At 45.5% G+C, this 16,556-nt stretch overlaps 5 protein-coding genes across 5 annotated transcripts; 3 read left to right on the forward strand and 2 right to left on the reverse strand.

Annotated features, from left to right (window-relative positions):
* Positions 1-982: 982 nt before the first annotated feature.
* sac6 (fimbrin) lies at positions 983-3,204 on the forward strand (the record flags this gene model as incomplete). The annotated part of the gene is made up of 5 exons (XM_043266192.1): positions 983-1,005; positions 1,110-1,320; positions 1,380-2,068; positions 2,135-3,117; positions 3,170-3,204. 5 exons carry the CDS (start codon positions 983-985, stop codon positions 3,202-3,204), a joined length of 1,941 nt encoding a protein of 646 aa, XP_043122127.1.
* Positions 3,205-5,565: 2,361 nt separating this feature from the next.
* On the reverse strand, positions 5,566-6,672 carry Aspvir_001063 (RNA-binding protein; the record flags this gene model as incomplete). The annotated part of the gene is made up of 5 exons (XM_043266193.1): positions 5,566-5,618; positions 5,677-6,052; positions 6,104-6,203; positions 6,253-6,309; positions 6,590-6,672. 5 exons carry the CDS (start codon positions 6,670-6,672, stop codon positions 5,566-5,568), a joined length of 669 nt encoding a protein of 222 aa, XP_043122128.1.
* A 1,374-nt stretch (positions 6,673-8,046) lies between these two features.
* On the forward strand, positions 8,047-12,052 carry Aspvir_001064 (putative mitochondrial carrier protein; the record flags this gene model as incomplete). Its single annotated transcript, XM_043266194.1, has 8 exons — positions 8,047-8,151; positions 8,215-8,532; positions 8,604-8,882; positions 8,928-9,064; positions 9,127-9,281; positions 11,369-11,473; positions 11,551-11,918; positions 11,975-12,052. The coding sequence occupies 8 exons, from the start codon at positions 8,047-8,049 to the stop codon at positions 12,050-12,052; spliced, it is 1,545 nt and encodes a 514-aa protein (XP_043122129.1).
* Positions 12,053-12,314: 262 nt separating this feature from the next.
* Positions 12,315-13,784, reverse strand: Aspvir_001065 (glutamate-5-semialdehyde dehydrogenase; the record flags this gene model as incomplete). Its single annotated transcript, XM_043266195.1, has 3 exons — positions 12,315-13,222; positions 13,273-13,434; positions 13,484-13,784. The coding sequence occupies 3 exons, from the start codon at positions 13,782-13,784 to the stop codon at positions 12,315-12,317; spliced, it is 1,371 nt and encodes a 456-aa protein (XP_043122130.1).
* Positions 13,785-14,521: 737 nt separating this feature from the next.
* Positions 14,522-16,289, forward strand: Aspvir_001066 (putative COP9 subunit 3; the record flags this gene model as incomplete). Its single annotated transcript, XM_043266196.1, has 5 exons — positions 14,522-14,677; positions 14,769-14,993; positions 15,065-15,520; positions 15,592-15,744; positions 15,798-16,289. 5 exons carry the CDS (start codon positions 14,522-14,524, stop codon positions 16,287-16,289), a joined length of 1,482 nt encoding a protein of 493 aa, XP_043122131.1.
* Positions 16,290-16,556: the final 267 nt, after the last annotated feature.

Here is a 16,556-nt window from a genome sequence, read left to right on the forward strand (position 1 = left end):
ATGGCTGCAACGGAAAAAGCGCAGTCACTAAGGTAGGTTATCTTTTTATGTAAGGGACAAACACATGGAGCCTAGCAATGTCTGAAGTGCCAAGATGGCGCCCTCCTGATGGTGTGCGTCTATAAATCATCGGACCCTCTCAGAAAAGAAATAGATATCCAATGTAGAGAAGTACTAAGTCTGAATCACCTAGATGTGTATCTAAATGGAAGGCCCGCATGTGGGGTAGGATATTAGCAGAGCTTCCATAGCACACCTGAAAATAATTATAATACATATTATCTGTAAGGAAGGTAAGGTACCTTAACCAGGGCACTGTATTAATAGGCGCCCCCCCCTCCTCTAGTATATATGATTACAACTATATGGCCTCTGTACATAGTAGCAGATGCCCACTTCATGCGTCATTGTTTGACTGGTCATGTGATGACGTTGCTAGTATGAAATAGTCATTAGCAATAAATAAAAATGCATGATAAGTTTCAAGCAAGAGTATCAAACCTTGAAGTGAATCCTAACTTCTTGTTCTATCTCCTAGTAATTACTCACCAGTCAATCACTCAGCAGTATCAACTTCCAATATAATTTGAAGCACATCAACATCGTTGTTGTTGCCTGAAGTAATCCATAAATGTTTCCATAAGCCACAACCCCACCCCGCTTTCTCACCTCCCGCTGCCAGTTCCAGGGGTATCCAGAGATTAGGTAGCTTTACTCATCGTCACTCGTCTACAGGCTGCCTGAAACCACGCAACGCTCAGCTCGACCGCCCGATTTTTGCGATACTCTCGCGGCTGGGGGAGAAAACTTCATCCGTGCTACTCTCTCGTCCTGATCGCATTCTTCCACTTTATACGAGACGTAACTCTCGTTCTCATTCCGTTGCCGTCTCACATCCTTCTTGCACTCATCTCGGGGCCAGATCTATTCTGGTCTTCTTAAGGCTCCATCCACAGGACGAGCATATCGGCTCATCGAGAAGATGAACGTTCTTAAGCTTCAGAGGTTCGTACTTAATACTTTTTGTTTATCATGTGCCTTGCAGATCTTCTCAACAGAATACCTTCACAGCGTCTTATTTAAGGCTTTCTCACATGGGTCACCTCTAGGAAATATCCACACTTCGACCAGAGTGAAATTTTCTCCCTTCAGGATGCATTCAGAAAATTGGATGTTGACGATAAGGGTTATCTGGACGAGGCTACTGTTATCAAGGCCACCCAGCAGTCCGAACGTCAGCCGTACGACGTCGTGCGCCAGGCTTTGAAGGAAGTCGATCTCGATAGCTCTCGTCGAGTCGAGCTCGAAGATTATGTAGATGTACGTGTTTGTATCTTCACCGCTACCGGGACCATGAGGAGCTAAAAAGTATTCCACAGCTCATTTCAAGACTTCGCTCTACTTCAGCTCAAAATAGAGCAACTGCTGGCCCAAGTGCGGCTCCAGGAATACCCGAGATTGGGACGGGCGTGTCTCGACACGTCTCCAAAGGCAGTGTAGGAGGACGAATTCACGTTCAGGGCTCTTCCGCGAACGTCACTCATACTATCAATGAAGATGAGAGAACTGAGTTCACCAGACACATCAATGCTGTCCTTGCTGGAGATCCCGACATTGGCCATCTACTACCATTCCCCACTGACACTTTTGAGATGTTTGATAAATGCAAGGACGGATTGGTCCTAGCAAAACTTATCAACGACAGCGTCCCAGATACCATTGATGAGCGTGTCCTGAATAAGCCTGGGAGAAAGATCAAGGAACTAAATGCATTCCATATGACTGAAAATAATAACATTGTGATCAATTCGGCCAAGGGAATCGGCTGCTCTGTTGTTAACATCGGAAGCGGCGACATCATAGAGGTCCGCGAGCACCTGATCTTGGGTTTGATTTGGCAAATTATCCGGCGAGGCCTTTTGGGCAAGATCGACATCAAGCTTCATCCCGAACTCTATCGGCTTCTGGAGGACGACGAAACGCTAGACCAGTTCTTGCGCCTCCCTCCAGAGCAAATCTTGTTGCGTTGGTTCAACTATCATCTGAAGAATGCAAAGTGGGACAAGAAGTAAGTTGGGCCGCTTGCAATATAGCAATTTCCTGTGAAATACTGCAGCTCGCTTACCTGTTGCAGGGTGACGAATTTCTCCTCCGATGTCAAAAACGGTGAAAATTACGCTGTCCTCTTGAATCAGTTGGCTCCTAATCTGTGTTCGAGAGCTCCGCTTGAGACTCGGGATTTGCTTGAGCGAGCAGAGCAAGTTCTGGCAAATGCAGAAAAATTAAACTGCCGGAAATTCCTCACTCCTTCGTCTCTTGTTGCTGGGAACCCCAAACTTAACCTTGCATTTGTTGCCAATCTGTTCAACACGATCCCTGGTCTCGACCCAATAACTGAGGAGGAAAAACTCGAGGTTGAGGATTTTGACGCAGAAGGAGAAAGAGAAGCTAGAGTGTTCACCTTGTGGTTGAATTCGCTCGATGTCCAGCCCCCCGTCAACTCGTTGTTCGATGATCTTCGAGATGGTACCATTCTACTTCAAGCCTACGACAAAGTGATCCCTGGCAGTGTCAACTGGAGACATGTTAACAAACAACCTAGTTCTGGTGGCGAGATGATGCGATTCAAGGCTGTGGAAAACACAAACTATGCAATCGAACTTGGAAAGCACATAGGGTTCTCCCTTGTAGGAGTACAGGGTGCGGACATTACCGACGGACAACGTACACTTACGCTGGGACTAGTTTGGCAACTGATGCGGAGAGACATTACAAACACCTTGTCTAGCCTCGCGCAGCGAATGGGCAAGCGTGAGATCACCGATGCCGAAATGATCCGGTGGGCAAACGACATGTCCCGTAAAGGAGGCAGAACTTCGTCAATACGCAGTTTTAAGGATCAAACCATTGGCACGGGCCTTTTCCTTCTTGATGTTCTGAACGGAATGAAGAGTAGCTATGTTGACTACGACCTCGTCACGCCTGGCCGATCAGAGGAGGAAGCGTACGCTAATGCCAAGTTGAGCATTAGCATAGCGAGAAAGCTAGGCGCGACTATTTGGTTGGTTCCTGAGGATATTTGTCAAGTGCGGTCTCGCTTGGTCACTACATTTATTGGTAAGTCGGTTTCTTCTCCCCACAGATCATGCCTACTAACTCATCCAAATAGGTTCTTTGATGGCCACATATGAGAAGATGCAGTGATCAGCTTGGTACAATTTTGTTGCAGTTGAAACATAGCTGGAACATGTCCTATCCCTGGTTCGCTAGAAATTCAAATATTCCAGGCCATCTTTATCATGTACTTCATAATGTAACTGTTTTGAGATGCATTTGTTACCTCAGCTCTAAATTCTATATGGATTATGATATTAGATGCAAATAAGCTCTTCAAGCCATGTCATGTAGTGATTGTTCTTTTATAATAGTTGTCTAATCTACGAGCAACCTAAGGAATATTAATATCTTAAGGGTCTGCATTGTGAATATGAATCTTGCTAGTGGACAGGAGACTTATTTAATAATATAGACTAGAGTTACTTTAAGCATTACTAAGGTAAATATAATAGCTAAATAATGGATATTCATAAGTAACTTATTATCAATAAAATACTAATATTAAGGTTTCATAAAGAGCTTGGAACTAACTACCCAGTGATTATTCATGCCTGGTGAGAAAGTAATAGGGTAATTAAGTAATATACAAAAGAATTGGTCTCCTGGGTAAACCACCCATCAAGGGAGGGCATTGGAAGATATTAGTAGAGGGAGAGGGCTATAGCCAAGACATACCACCCAATCTTACTGATGAACTTCTTTCTCCTAACAACCCTCCCCTGATGTAAATGGCAAGACTAAGCATCATGTATTCTATATGAACCCTGAGTATTCTAATTCCCATACTAAATAGCAACATGGGATACCTGTGCAATAGGCATTTAAAGTGTTAGATTTCCACCAGCATCTAACTACATAGCTAATTAGACTGTACTATCACGGATTCAACTACTTCTCTATGAGCTGTGCTTACTCTGCTACTAACTGTACCTATAACTATAGTCCCTTTGTGATGCTCCCTACTCGGATAATCTGTGTGATTCCTAATGCAACAAAGTACATGGAGTAGAAAGAGCGATTTCTTATAAGATAAGCAATTTCCTAGCCCATAAAGATATGAAGCTACTACATCATGTAATGCCTACCATCATGCCCTAGGCCCTAGAGTTTAACTCTTGTGTAGTTAAGGCAGTCACAGGCTTCTCCTGCAAATATTCAAAGCAGGGGGGTGCATCTGTAAAGTAGAGAGGTGTGTCACTAAGATAGGGGGGTTCGTCTCATTGCGAACCCCAGGAGATATCTGGCTCCACTCGAAAAGTTATAATGCGTACGGTGGTAGGGGGTTCAACCATTCTGACGGGGAAATGGACCCTGCCAAATCAGCCTTGAACTTTCAGGAGCTGAGATTCATGTATCGGATCGCGAATGATTAGGAACAATGACAAGAACAAGCAGGAACTAAGCGCATTGACCGATGATCGAGTCATGTCCGTGTTGACGAACCTCAAGCCTCACTCTCATATCTTTGTGAAAGAGGGAGGAACTGGGAGTACATGGCGCCTTCGGCATGAGCCCGAGATGTCAGTTCTCATGCTACGGACACTAAGAACGACCCGTATGGAGCAATGTGGATGATCAAACATCCATTTTAAGATACACTGTTCCCATACAGGAGTTGATACTTACGGCTACTTCTACTGGACTATGACATCATGAGTCGGTAGCCGAAACGACAGATCGACGGAAAGGATCTCGCGAAGCTTAGCCGTTCGTGATGGACGGTGAAAGGATATGGACGGTGAAAGGATATGGACGGTGAAAGGATGGCAATCGTTCTCTTATTAGAATGCGATCAAGACGGACGATGAACGCGGATATCGGGGACACACGTAGGGACGACTAAATTGGCGCAAGTAGAATTAACGATCGCTCGACGTCCGGTCGGAAATGATTCGAGCTGCTGACCACAATAAATACCAATGGATGAACCAGCGAAGACAAGCCATGATCTGAAATAGGAGGTGAGGCAAAGGAAAGTGATAAAAATCAGAGATGAGGATGGGGAAGAGCAGAGAGCACACAGAGAGCAAAGCAACCATGAACGGCCAGCTGTCCATTTCTTGCCTTTCCCTCACATCGTCTGGTTGTTTTTGCTTCCAAAAATCTCCACATAGTTCTTCCCTTCTGATTCTCTGTTGTTCACGAATTGGGGAACGAGCAAAAAAAAGAGAAGAAAAAAGGGAAAGAAAGGAAAGGAGAGAGAACAAAGGTATAAAGAGGCAAGAGCAAAGACATGCGAAAGTAAAGAGAACGTAGGAAAAGAAAGTTACCCAGAGAACCGGTGTCTATTACCATTCCCGGATCGGAAATCCGATTCAAACTAGTGTCGCCACGCCCTCGATAACGGCATCTCGAACGAAACATTAATGCTGTCGCGGTTCTTCCTTGTCTCTAATCCGTGATCGCAAGCTGTCCAATAGCTATGCCATGAGCGCCGAGGGGTTCAACCTACTCGGCAGTATCTAGCTCGTCATGAGCCGAAGTCAGAGGATCCAGGGGTGCTGCCAGAGTTAGCTGCAGAACTCATCTTTGTCAACTGATGGATTGAGAGCAATGTACCTTTCCTGTCTTCACCGTTCGGGCCATTCTCACGATCTTCTTCACGGCGCTCTCTCTCATCGTCGCGACGTTCTCTGTCTTCCTTGACATCACGGTCCCTTTCATCAGGGCTTCGCGAACGGTCACGAGAGCGTTCTCGGTCCTTATCGCGACGGTCATAGTCTCGATCACGGCGGTCATAGTCTCGGTCGCGACGGTCATAGTCCCGGTCATGTCGGTCATAGTCTCTCTCATATCTTTCATCTCTGCGAGGGGAATAATCACCTCGACTACGACGAGGAGATGGAGAGCGACCTCGGCGAGGGGGAGTACGGTCACGGCGTCGGTCACGACCGGATTCAAAGCGCCAGGAGGCAGACGGAGGAGTACGGGCCCACTAAGGAGAAATTAGTCTGAAGGAACAAAGGCAGAAATCGAGGAAACGTACCTCTATCTTGAGCAGATCATCGCGGCCAATCCGCTTATTATGCATCTCGTGATATGCATCGTCTGCATCACGGCGGCTCTCGTACTCGACGAAAGCAAAACTAACCTCATCAGAACCATGAATAAGTATGAAAATCGAGGATAACGTACAGTCTGCTAGACGGAGTACGCGGTGCTGGGATATCGCACCGAACGAGGCGTCCATATCTGTAAAAGTATTAGCTCCGGATACATCATGGAATAACAAACAAGGAAGATTGGGGGCAGGTGAAAGAGCACGAAGCGGAGTGTTTGTCTAGTCAGCGGGGAGTTTGAAGGGGGAAAAGTAGCAATGACGAATCGTAAATGAGGAAAAGCCGCTTTTTCTACTCTCAAGATGTAGAAGCCTGAGTCTCAAAGGCGTCGAACTTCACTGAATGAAGCGCGAAGGTGGGTACGGAAATCGCAAGTTTCTCAGAGTGTGTAGCAATCGACGAGCGACACATACCGTTCGAATTCGTATGCGAGATCGCGAGCCCGAGTTCCGTGCCCGAAACCAGTGACATAAAGGGTGGTGCCTGAGCGAGACATTTTTTGATAATGTTGAATGAAGATATTTTTATAGAGCTCCAGTTGCTCAAGTCCGAGCTAGCTAGATTCACGTTGGGAAAATTCGTGGAAAAACAGGCTGTCCAACGAGGAATGCAAGAAAGTGGTGGTGGTTGAAAGTTGTAGTGAAGGAAGTACAAGATGAAAAAGGAACTACGGCGAGGTGGATGTGCCACAAGCGAACACGCCGTACCTCTGCTCTGGACTAAGGTACTTTTGGACTACACTCACAGAGGGCCTAATATCTCAATTTGAAAGGCACAATCCGATCTCCTCATATTTAGAAGTATTCAAGTATATACGTTGGTCCGGACTATATACTCTGATCATGCAACAACTTTGCGACTCTTGAACTTCAGGCGACGGCTATTTAACCCAGAACAAGTATCTGACAAGCCGTACCTACGAAGTAGACTACAGGTACAATGGCCAATTGGCGATGGCGATAGTAATCCTTGGACCGCCACTTATCTAGGTCTGGCTGGCACCATCTGAACGGATATCAATAGTGATCGACAGTTGTCCCAGGTCTCCGTGGTCGTAGATCGAGTCCGATACTTCGCGAGAGGGCTGGAATACGGAGTAGCTCTCGTAGAAGTCGTTGGAATGTCTTGTTTATCCTATGATGTAAATTTCCGGGAGGTTTGTAGCCTTAGGCCACCATTACAGAAATTACCCAGAGGAGTTGTTTTGATAATAATAGGTCGACATAGCATGCACCCTATGTAAGGAGAGGTAAGCCTAAAGATAATCAAGATATCTTTCTTTTCGCGTGGGTTCTATTATATCTAGCAGTTGTGCATGGGGTATTCAAAGGATCTGAGCCTTTTTGCGGTCTGTATCAACAAGGCAACGGAGAAAACATCTATCTCACTAGTGGGAAAGAGGGCATGTGTTTTCATTGATTCAACCTTAATATCGGCGCCTACTAATGCATCATTACAATCCACATTGGCTTCATTGGGAGTTGAAGTTTTATAATTCATTCTTCCCTCGCGGCAGTCATCTAGTTTGCGTCCTTCTCCGCGGCATTCATGCTGCTTTAGCTAAATGAAAAGCTTGAGGAGACTTGATCAACCTGCAGTTAAAAGATTTGGGGATCTTAGCAGCATCTGACTATAATTGCACCTGCGCCCTTTGCGACTTTTTGGGCTTCATTCTCCGCCATTTCCTGACATAAACATTTTTCGGTGTTTGTCGTCCACTTTAAACGTCGATCGTTCATTTCAAAAGATAAACCCTCTATTTATAGAGTGCGCCAGGGCTGGGACACGCAGCGCGTAAAAGTCGAGACACTTCGCTTTTACCGCGAGCCATCTGTGGCTACGAACTTGAAAACTGAGCTACCGTGATAAAATGAGCTTAGATCGCGATCAACACAGACGAGATGCTGGCGTCGAAGCGTCTGGGGAAACCGAGTCGTCCGAGCTCTGTCAATTGTCACCCTCAGGTCCCGTCAATGTGCGTTAAAGCGCTGCTATAGCTCCCATACCGCGACTGTCCACCACTAACATTTGTTTTCAGGCACCACCACTGAAGAGCACACCGGTTTTGACCAAAACCAAAGAAAGGATATCCGATCCCGTTATCGCAGCATTCATTGCTGGAGGGGTAGCCGGTGCTGTATCTAGGACGATCGTATCACCACTCGAACGCCTCAAAATCTTGCTTCAGATTCAGACTGTGGGCAGAGAGGAATATAAATTATCCATATGGAGGGCTCTCGTGAAGATTGGAAAAGAGGAAGGCTGGAGAGGCTTCATGCGTGGTAACGGCACAAACTGCATTCGCATAATACCTTATTCAGCCGTCCAGTTCGGGAGCTACAACTTCTACAAAAAGGTCGACCTCGAGGACTGATAGCAGGATGAATTGAGTTGTGGCCTAGATGCTAACCTTTATCATTTTTCCAGTTCGCGGAACCTTTTCCAGATGCTGAGCTGTCGCCAATCCGGCGCTTACTATGTGGGGGAGCTGCTGGCATCACTTCAGTCACCATCACATACCCTCTCGACATCGTCCGAACGCGACTCTCTATTCAGTCCGCATCTTTCGCTGCTCTCGGTCAGAGAAGCACTGCCGAACAACTGCCTAGGATGTTCACAACTATGGTTCTGATTTATAGGAATGAGGGTGGTTTTGTTGCCCTCTATCGCGGTATTGTCCCCACAGTCGCTGGTGTTGCTCCATATGTAAGTGAAATCCGAAGATTGATGAACAAGTGCTTATGAGATTAGGTGGGTCTCAATTTCATGACATATGAGTCTGTTCGGAAGTATTTGACTCCCGAGGGGGATAAGAATCCCAGTCCGTGGCGCAAGCTACTAGCAGGTGCTATCTCAGGGGCTGTAGCTCAGACTTGCACATATCCATTGTAAGTATTCAAGGATACATTGCTTTTCCATTTTTGGTGGTCGCGAATTAATACGGTCATAGTGATGTCTTGCGACGTCGTTTCCAAATAAACACAATGTCGGGAATGGGCTATCGGTATACATCAATTTGGGACGCTGTGAGGGTTATCATCGCGGAGGAAGGCCTGCGCGGGTTTTTCAGAGGAATAGTGCCTAACCTTCTGAAAGTTGCTCCGAGTATGGCTAGCAGTTGGCTCAGCTTTGAGTTGACAAGGGACTTTCTTGTTGGAATTAGCGATGAGAAATAATCATGACCGTTGTCTTCTTGAAAGTTGTTAGCTGACAGCCATTTTATAATAATCATAGTAGGGTGGAAAAGTTTCATTGAAGGGTTAAGCAGGGGTAACTGGTTTTAACAATAATAGCTCATGTAGGTATAACTTGATTTGGTAGACACTACTAAAGTACTTCACCTTCTGGAATATAACGCAGGTAAGGTAGTATGAGTCTCCCTTAAATGATGATATCCAGTGACCAAGGATCCCCACCAATTGTATATATATCCTTAAAACTCGCCAAGCCAGACTTTGCACCATTGGCATTCTCCTGCTCCGCCCTTGTAAATACACGAGCATACACAATCAATTGGTCAATTTAAGCCCAGGTGTGCATTTATAAGTAGGATTAGGGAGAGAGAGAGAGAGAGAGATACATAGCCATAGAGGGGCTGGATCTGATCGTGGTCTCAAATCCTTCAGGATCGGGGTTTATTGAACTTTTCTGATACCAATAAAAATTGTCTTATATCAGAATTGTCCAGGGCTGGTCATAGGCTCAGCTTGTCCCTCGCTATGCATAGTATAAAAACTATATAAAGAGCCTCTATTTCTCTGTGAATTGTCTCCGTATTGATTCAACAGCCAGACATCCATTGTCAATTCAACATACTTGATTACTTATTGTATGGGTTCTGAAGGGCATGCAGATCAGAATGATAATGTTCACTGCGGACATAAATAGATATAGAGGAATACTTGAAGGACGTCAAGGCTTGAGTAGAGAATACTAATACCCACCTCACGGCGTAACCCCTGGGGTGGATGGAGGATGGCATGATATCAACATCCTCACCTGGCATGGGAGATCCTCCTTGCTACTCTTCTTCAGAGTGATCTCTCTCTGTATTGTTAGTTTGTTGATGAATGGTATTGCTTCCTTACTGTCAATTCAGGAACTGGTAAGACCTCGCCAAGCCAGACTTTACACCCTTGCCATTCTCTTGCTCTGCCCTTGTAAATACATAGCAAGTAGATGAATTTCTTTTTAAAAAAAGTATCTATGGCTCAGCATTATACATTGTATAGACATGTACTTATGAGGTGAGCATATTCTTCAGGTAATTCAATCAGGCCTCCACCTTTAATATTGCAGCCTATTTTACCTCCCTAGTGCATATAGAAACATTAGTCATATAGTTAATCACACAGGCACCATTGCTTACCTATAGAGTTAAGTACCATATACGAAGCTTTCTTTTGCTCTTATACTGCTCTGTATAGATAGCTGAATGCCAACTTTATTCATACACTCTAAAATGACCGTTGATCCTACAAAGCTTTGGCTCCTAATGGTCTAGATAGGTCCTGGGTCCAATGACACGGAAACATTTTTGTGGTAGACACAAAACACACTCTGGTTTATTCATTATACAGTCTATAGGTAGTGTCCAGCTATAATACACTGGCCTGAATCAAGAAAAACAAGGGTATGTAAAAATGGGCACAGCAGAATAATACTAGGCTAGATGGAAGGTGGTACCTGAGGAAAGGACAGGTCACTCAACAGAAGAAGAACTGTACACTAGTGGAATGCAGGCCTCACAAACAGAAGAATAATAAAAATCCGATTAGAGAGGTATATCTAGAGGCTTTTAGCAGTCTACCTAGTACCGCACCTAAGGTACTGTGTACAGAGCTCTCTATGTAGCAGTACCTGGACAAATACTCTTTAAAGCACTAATAGACGTGGGACCCACACTAGTTGTAGGTCACGAGCTCTAAATTCTAGATTTGTCCTAGTATAGGGCTCAACCCGCACACACCGTTCTATCTGAAAATCGTAGATCAAAAACCTCAACAGATTTACATTGTATACGGGCGCGACAGCAAGCTAACACCCAAGGTGTCCTATCAAATACAGCAGCCATGGGTATGTATAACCGCTCAAATATCGCTCAAATATCAAGATTAAACGTTTAATTGTTTCGATTATCAACGCCCACAAAAGACAGCGAGTTTTAAAGGCTAACAGTTGTATCACTTCAGGTATCGACCTGGACCGTCACCATGTGCGCAGCACCCACCGCAAGGCGCCGAAGAGCGAGAACGTCTATCTGCAGGTCCTTGTGAAGCTCTACCGCTTTCTCGCCCGTATGATACTTTCTTGGATTCCTGGCTTATAGAGATGGTTACAATTGGAGACTGATTCGAGTTATCTGTTCTGCTAGGCCGCACGGAGTCCAACTTCAACAAGGTTGTGCTGCGCCGCCTTTTCATGTCGAGAATCAACCGCCCTCCAGTCTCCCTTTCGCGCCTCGTTTCCAACGTCACCGATTCTCACAAGGGCAAGACCATCGTCGTGATTGGAACCGTTACTGATGACAATCGTCTTCTCACCGTTCCCAAACTATCTGTGGCCGCTTTGCGATTCACTGCTACTGCGAGAGCCAGGATTGAGAAGGCTGGAGGTGAGACTCTGACTTTGGATCAGCTCGCACTTCGCGCACCTACTGGAGCCAACACTCTTCTCCTCCGTGGCCCTAAGAACGCTCGTGAAGCTGTCAAGCACTTCGGCTTCGGACCCCACAGCCACAAGGTGAGACCATACCTCACTATCGTGTGTTAACCCAGTCATACTTATACTTGAATTAGAAACCTTACGTTCGAAGCAAGGGTCGGAAATTCGAGAGAGCTCGCGGACGTAGAAGGTCTCGTGGCTTCAAGGTTTAAGCAGACATGTCAAGGAGTTTGACGATGTCCCGTGGGTTGAGTTGGTGTTGTCACATAAACCTATTGCCAAAAGTACTTGCACAAGGGCTCTTGCTTTCTTGTTATCAGATATGGAGGAGCTTCTAACCGAGTAGGAAATGTGGCCACAAAGCTCGCGCTGTTGAATCCGGAATTTCCGGATACGCTGTGCCTAGAGTAAATTACAGTGAAAGGAATGAATTCTTATTGTGCCGGTCGAGATCGCAAATCATTCATGAAGCCACTAAATACCTAGATTCTCATGTTTCCACTTTTTACCTCCCTCTCCTTCGAAATAATCACCTGCCCTGTGTCCCTGACCCCTAAGCAAATACTTGTAGATGGTCAATCCATCTAAACCCACAGGCCCTCGCGTATGGATTTTATTCGTACTGATGCCAACCTCGGTGCCAAACCCGAACCTCATTCCGTCTGCGAATCTAGTCGATGCGTTCCAGAAGACCCCAGCGCTATCCACACCACTCATGAAATATTCCGCAATCTCTTTCGACTCTGTCACAATTAGGTCCGTATGTTTCGACGAATGTGAGTTGATATGGGAAATCGCGTTCTCGACAGCTGAGATTGGCGACGTTGTTGAAGGAATGGTCTTGACAGCTAGGACAAGATCCAAAAATTCAGTGTCGAAATCAGAGTCGACTGCATCCTCTAGTAAATCTGCGGGCAGGGTAGATATATTTTTCAAGAGGGCAGATTTCGATTGAATGTCGCAACGAAGACGAACTCCCTTGGCCAGAAGGGCCTGCGCGACACCGGGGAATATAGTCCCAAGGGCATCTTCATGAACCAACAAAGACTCCAACGAATTGCAAGCAGCGGGATAATCTGTTTTAGAATCGACAATGACTTTGACAGCAATTGCTGGGTCTGCATCAGCATGCAGATATGCAGAACAAAGACCATCAGCGTGGCCGAGAACCGGAATCTTGGTGTTCTCCTTGACAAATCGGACAAGGTCGTTGGAACCACGGGGTATGACCAGGTCAATCAAGGAATCCTGCGCTAGAAGTGATGAAACAACGTCTCTGGTTTTAACGAGCTGGACTGATGCCTCGGGTACGCGTGTTCCTGAGATCGCTTCAGATATCACTTTCGATATGGCGATGAAGGACTCAGTGGACTCCTTTCCTCCTTCGCTCAAGTCAGCAATGTGGAATTTGCTATCGATCATGCACAAGTACCTTTCAGAATGGCAGCATTTCCTGATTTTATGGATAGTGCCGCGATATTCGCGATCACCTCGGGACGGGCCTCGAATATTATCAGCAAGACACCAATAGGACAGCTCACTCTCTCCAGGATGAGGCCATCGTCCAGTAGCGTCCTCAAGGTCACTCTTCCCACTGATAGCCTTGTTAGTATGATGTTTATTCGGCCAATTCATGTACACACCTGGGTCTTCCATATCCCGTACACTAAGGATCCCCTTTAGCATGTCGTCATATTTTCCAGGTCTCGACAGGTCGAGCCTCTTGAGGACACTGTGGCTGAGGCTGCCATTATTAGCCGCTTGGCTTGCTATCGCAACATCCCTTGCGTTGGCATCAAGGATGATTTCTCGATTTCTCGATAGAGCATCGTGAAGCGATGTCAACGCATCATTGCGGTCAATTGTGGACAAAGTTGCGAGTTGACGAGAGGCTAGGGACGCAGTCCTCGCGATGTCAACCGCGGAGGAGTCAGTGAGCGACATTGCGAGAACCCTTTTGACGCGTAGCACAAAAGGAAAATTAAGCCCTAGCAAGAGGACAATCACTTAGACAATAGCTCCAACACTACTATGACTCAAATGTCAAAATGATCATTGGGCTACTACTACATATGTGGGGCAGCGAAATACCCGCTGGTTACAGTGATAACTAACAAGGGGTGTCTAATTCCTGATACTTTTGTGTGCTACCTATTGACCAGCTGAAATATATTATTCATGATATCTTTAATCCAAGGGTGTATTGTTACTCTATACATAATCAGGCAGGTTTAGATGACGGACTACCCTAGAAGTAAGAGAGGTAGCTTTCGGAACAAGTTCTTGTGCTAAAACTAATTACTCCATAGACCAGTTTGAACTACTCTGTATTAATATTGACTATATTATCAACAAGAAATTCACTGACAAGTAAAGGCTGCGAGATTGCCTCGAAGCCTGCATTATAGTTATATTAAATTATATAGTACAGTACCTTGTTATCAGATGTATGGATATAGCACATAGTACTGCAAGAACCATGATCACATAGCATGATGTATCATGGTTTGGTGGAGTGAATACTTCACTATCATTTGGTATGACAACAGTCTACTCAGTATCATTTTACAAGCTACGCCGATGCCACCTGAGACCCACGCATTCTGATTCCCCTTACACTCAGAGAGCCAGATTGTCTTTCTTGTCCCCAGCCTGTAAACAGTGATCAGATGATTTGAAAGATGACAGAGATACTGTCGCGCCTCACTGTGGTGTCATCCCTCCAGCATGCCTCAAATGATGAAGACTATGATCGCGAACTTTACGAGCTCATTGCCTATATAAAACAACCTACAAAGCTTAACGAGATCACAAGAAGTGCTGATCTATTGCTGGATGTAAGCAGATGCAAAACCATGCCCTGTTGTGATGCCATTGTCAATATGACCGGTGTCGTCGCTCGCTTACACCCCAGGAAAACTGTTACAGGGTCTCAATCCGTCTCTGCATTCGGTGGCCTATCTATTCGTTTTCCATGCTCGAGTCAAGGCCTTGGGCGAACGTCTGCCAAAGGATGTCCAGCCTGGGGGGGCCTTGTGGAAAAGGGCTATTGAGTTTCTGAAGGTGTTCGACCCAATTCAAGTTCGCTACGCTGGCCAGGAATGGAGACGACTTATTGAGCTTGTAGCCAACGCCGCACAGGCTTCTTCAAAGGCAAGACGAATTTATTCATTCACCAGTCATAGCCCTTTCTTCTTTTGCTAAACATGACAGGGATAACATAGATTTTCCTAGCAGTCCACGCGATTAGAGATGCAATACTCCGACTTGATCCGGCATCTGATACTTTCACATCGACACATCTCCTTCTTATGAAACTTTGCCTACTCAGCAGATCGTACAGGCACGCATTGCCCGTCCTAAACAAGGCTATGTATCACTTTCCTGCCGGTCCCAGTCATACTTATCAGGCGCACCGTCAGCTTTTCCTCTGCTCTGAGCACAGGTCAAGCGCGGCGTACATCACCCATGCTTCCGGATTCACTGCACAGGTGACATATAGAGACCACCTGCAATACTTTCTATATGGCGCGATGATATACATGGCACTCAAGGAGTGGGAGAGCGCGCTTCATCTCTTGTCCATAGTCATCAGTTGCCCTGTCGCCAACACTATCAGTAAGATTATGGTCGAGGCATACAAGAAGTGGCTTCTGGTCAGTCTACTGGCGAAAGGAAAGGTGTGTCTTAAGAGAGCCAACAATCTGCATGCCATTGAGAGTATAACTTACAGGTTTGCTCCAATCAACAGATTATATCAACGCCTGAGATGATCAATCCGCATGTGATGAAAGTCTATCAGTCATTGATATTGCCATATGTCTCGCTGGCTGATGCCTTTGAAAATGACGACACAGAGAGGCTCAGGGCCGAAGTTGACGTTGGACGGGCGATATGGCTCGCTGTAAGCTGATGAAAAGCCCGCGTCTGGTGTTTCCTATTCTAACTCACAGTCAGGATAACAACATGGGTCTAGTTCTCCAGGTTGTTCGTGCGCACAGGAAGTCTGTTGTGGTGAAGCTAGGCAGTACATTCTCAGCCGTGGCCATCGCAGACATCGCGCAGCGAATATCATCAGATCCGGTCCCCTCCACAGAGGTTGAAACATCTATATGGTCTATGGTGATATCCGGCTTGGACTCGACTCTCTTACACTCGAACAGTAATCACAAGCCCACAATGCTTCATTTTCACGCTGGAGGATCATCGAACTCTTTTGGGGAAGAGCATATAGCATTTCTCCTGGATTCAGAGAGACTCTTGTTGACGACGCTCGCCGGTAACCTCGATCAGAGCAACGATGATCTGGAGCTGAGCAGTGAGCATCTCCAGTTCCTCCGAAGGGCTAAGAATGCCTCTGAGCTCAGTTCTGGAAAGTTTGGGATGAAATTCAAAGATGATATCTCCAGCTGGGATGTAGACGAGGACATAATGAGTGGCCTGCATTGATACCTATGATTTGGTAACATACAGTTCTATCACCTTTCAGAAGCTATTAGTGTGTTGGCCACTAGCCTCTTTACTTATTAATTAGTTACCTGGCTAGTTTTACTTATTTCATTATAATATGGTAATCTAATACTACATGGTGTTAGTTACTTACCATAGTTGTAGTTAGATGATTATTATTATTATTATTATTATTATTATTATTATTATTATTATTATTATTATTATTATTATTATTATTATTATTATTATTATTATTATTATTAT

The sequence above is a fragment of the Aspergillus viridinutans genome, assembly GCF_018404265.1.
Source record: "Aspergillus viridinutans IFM 47045 DNA, scaffold_1, whole genome shotgun sequence".
Lineage (NCBI taxonomy): Eukaryota > Fungi > Ascomycota > Eurotiomycetes > Eurotiales > Aspergillaceae > Aspergillus > Aspergillus viridinutans.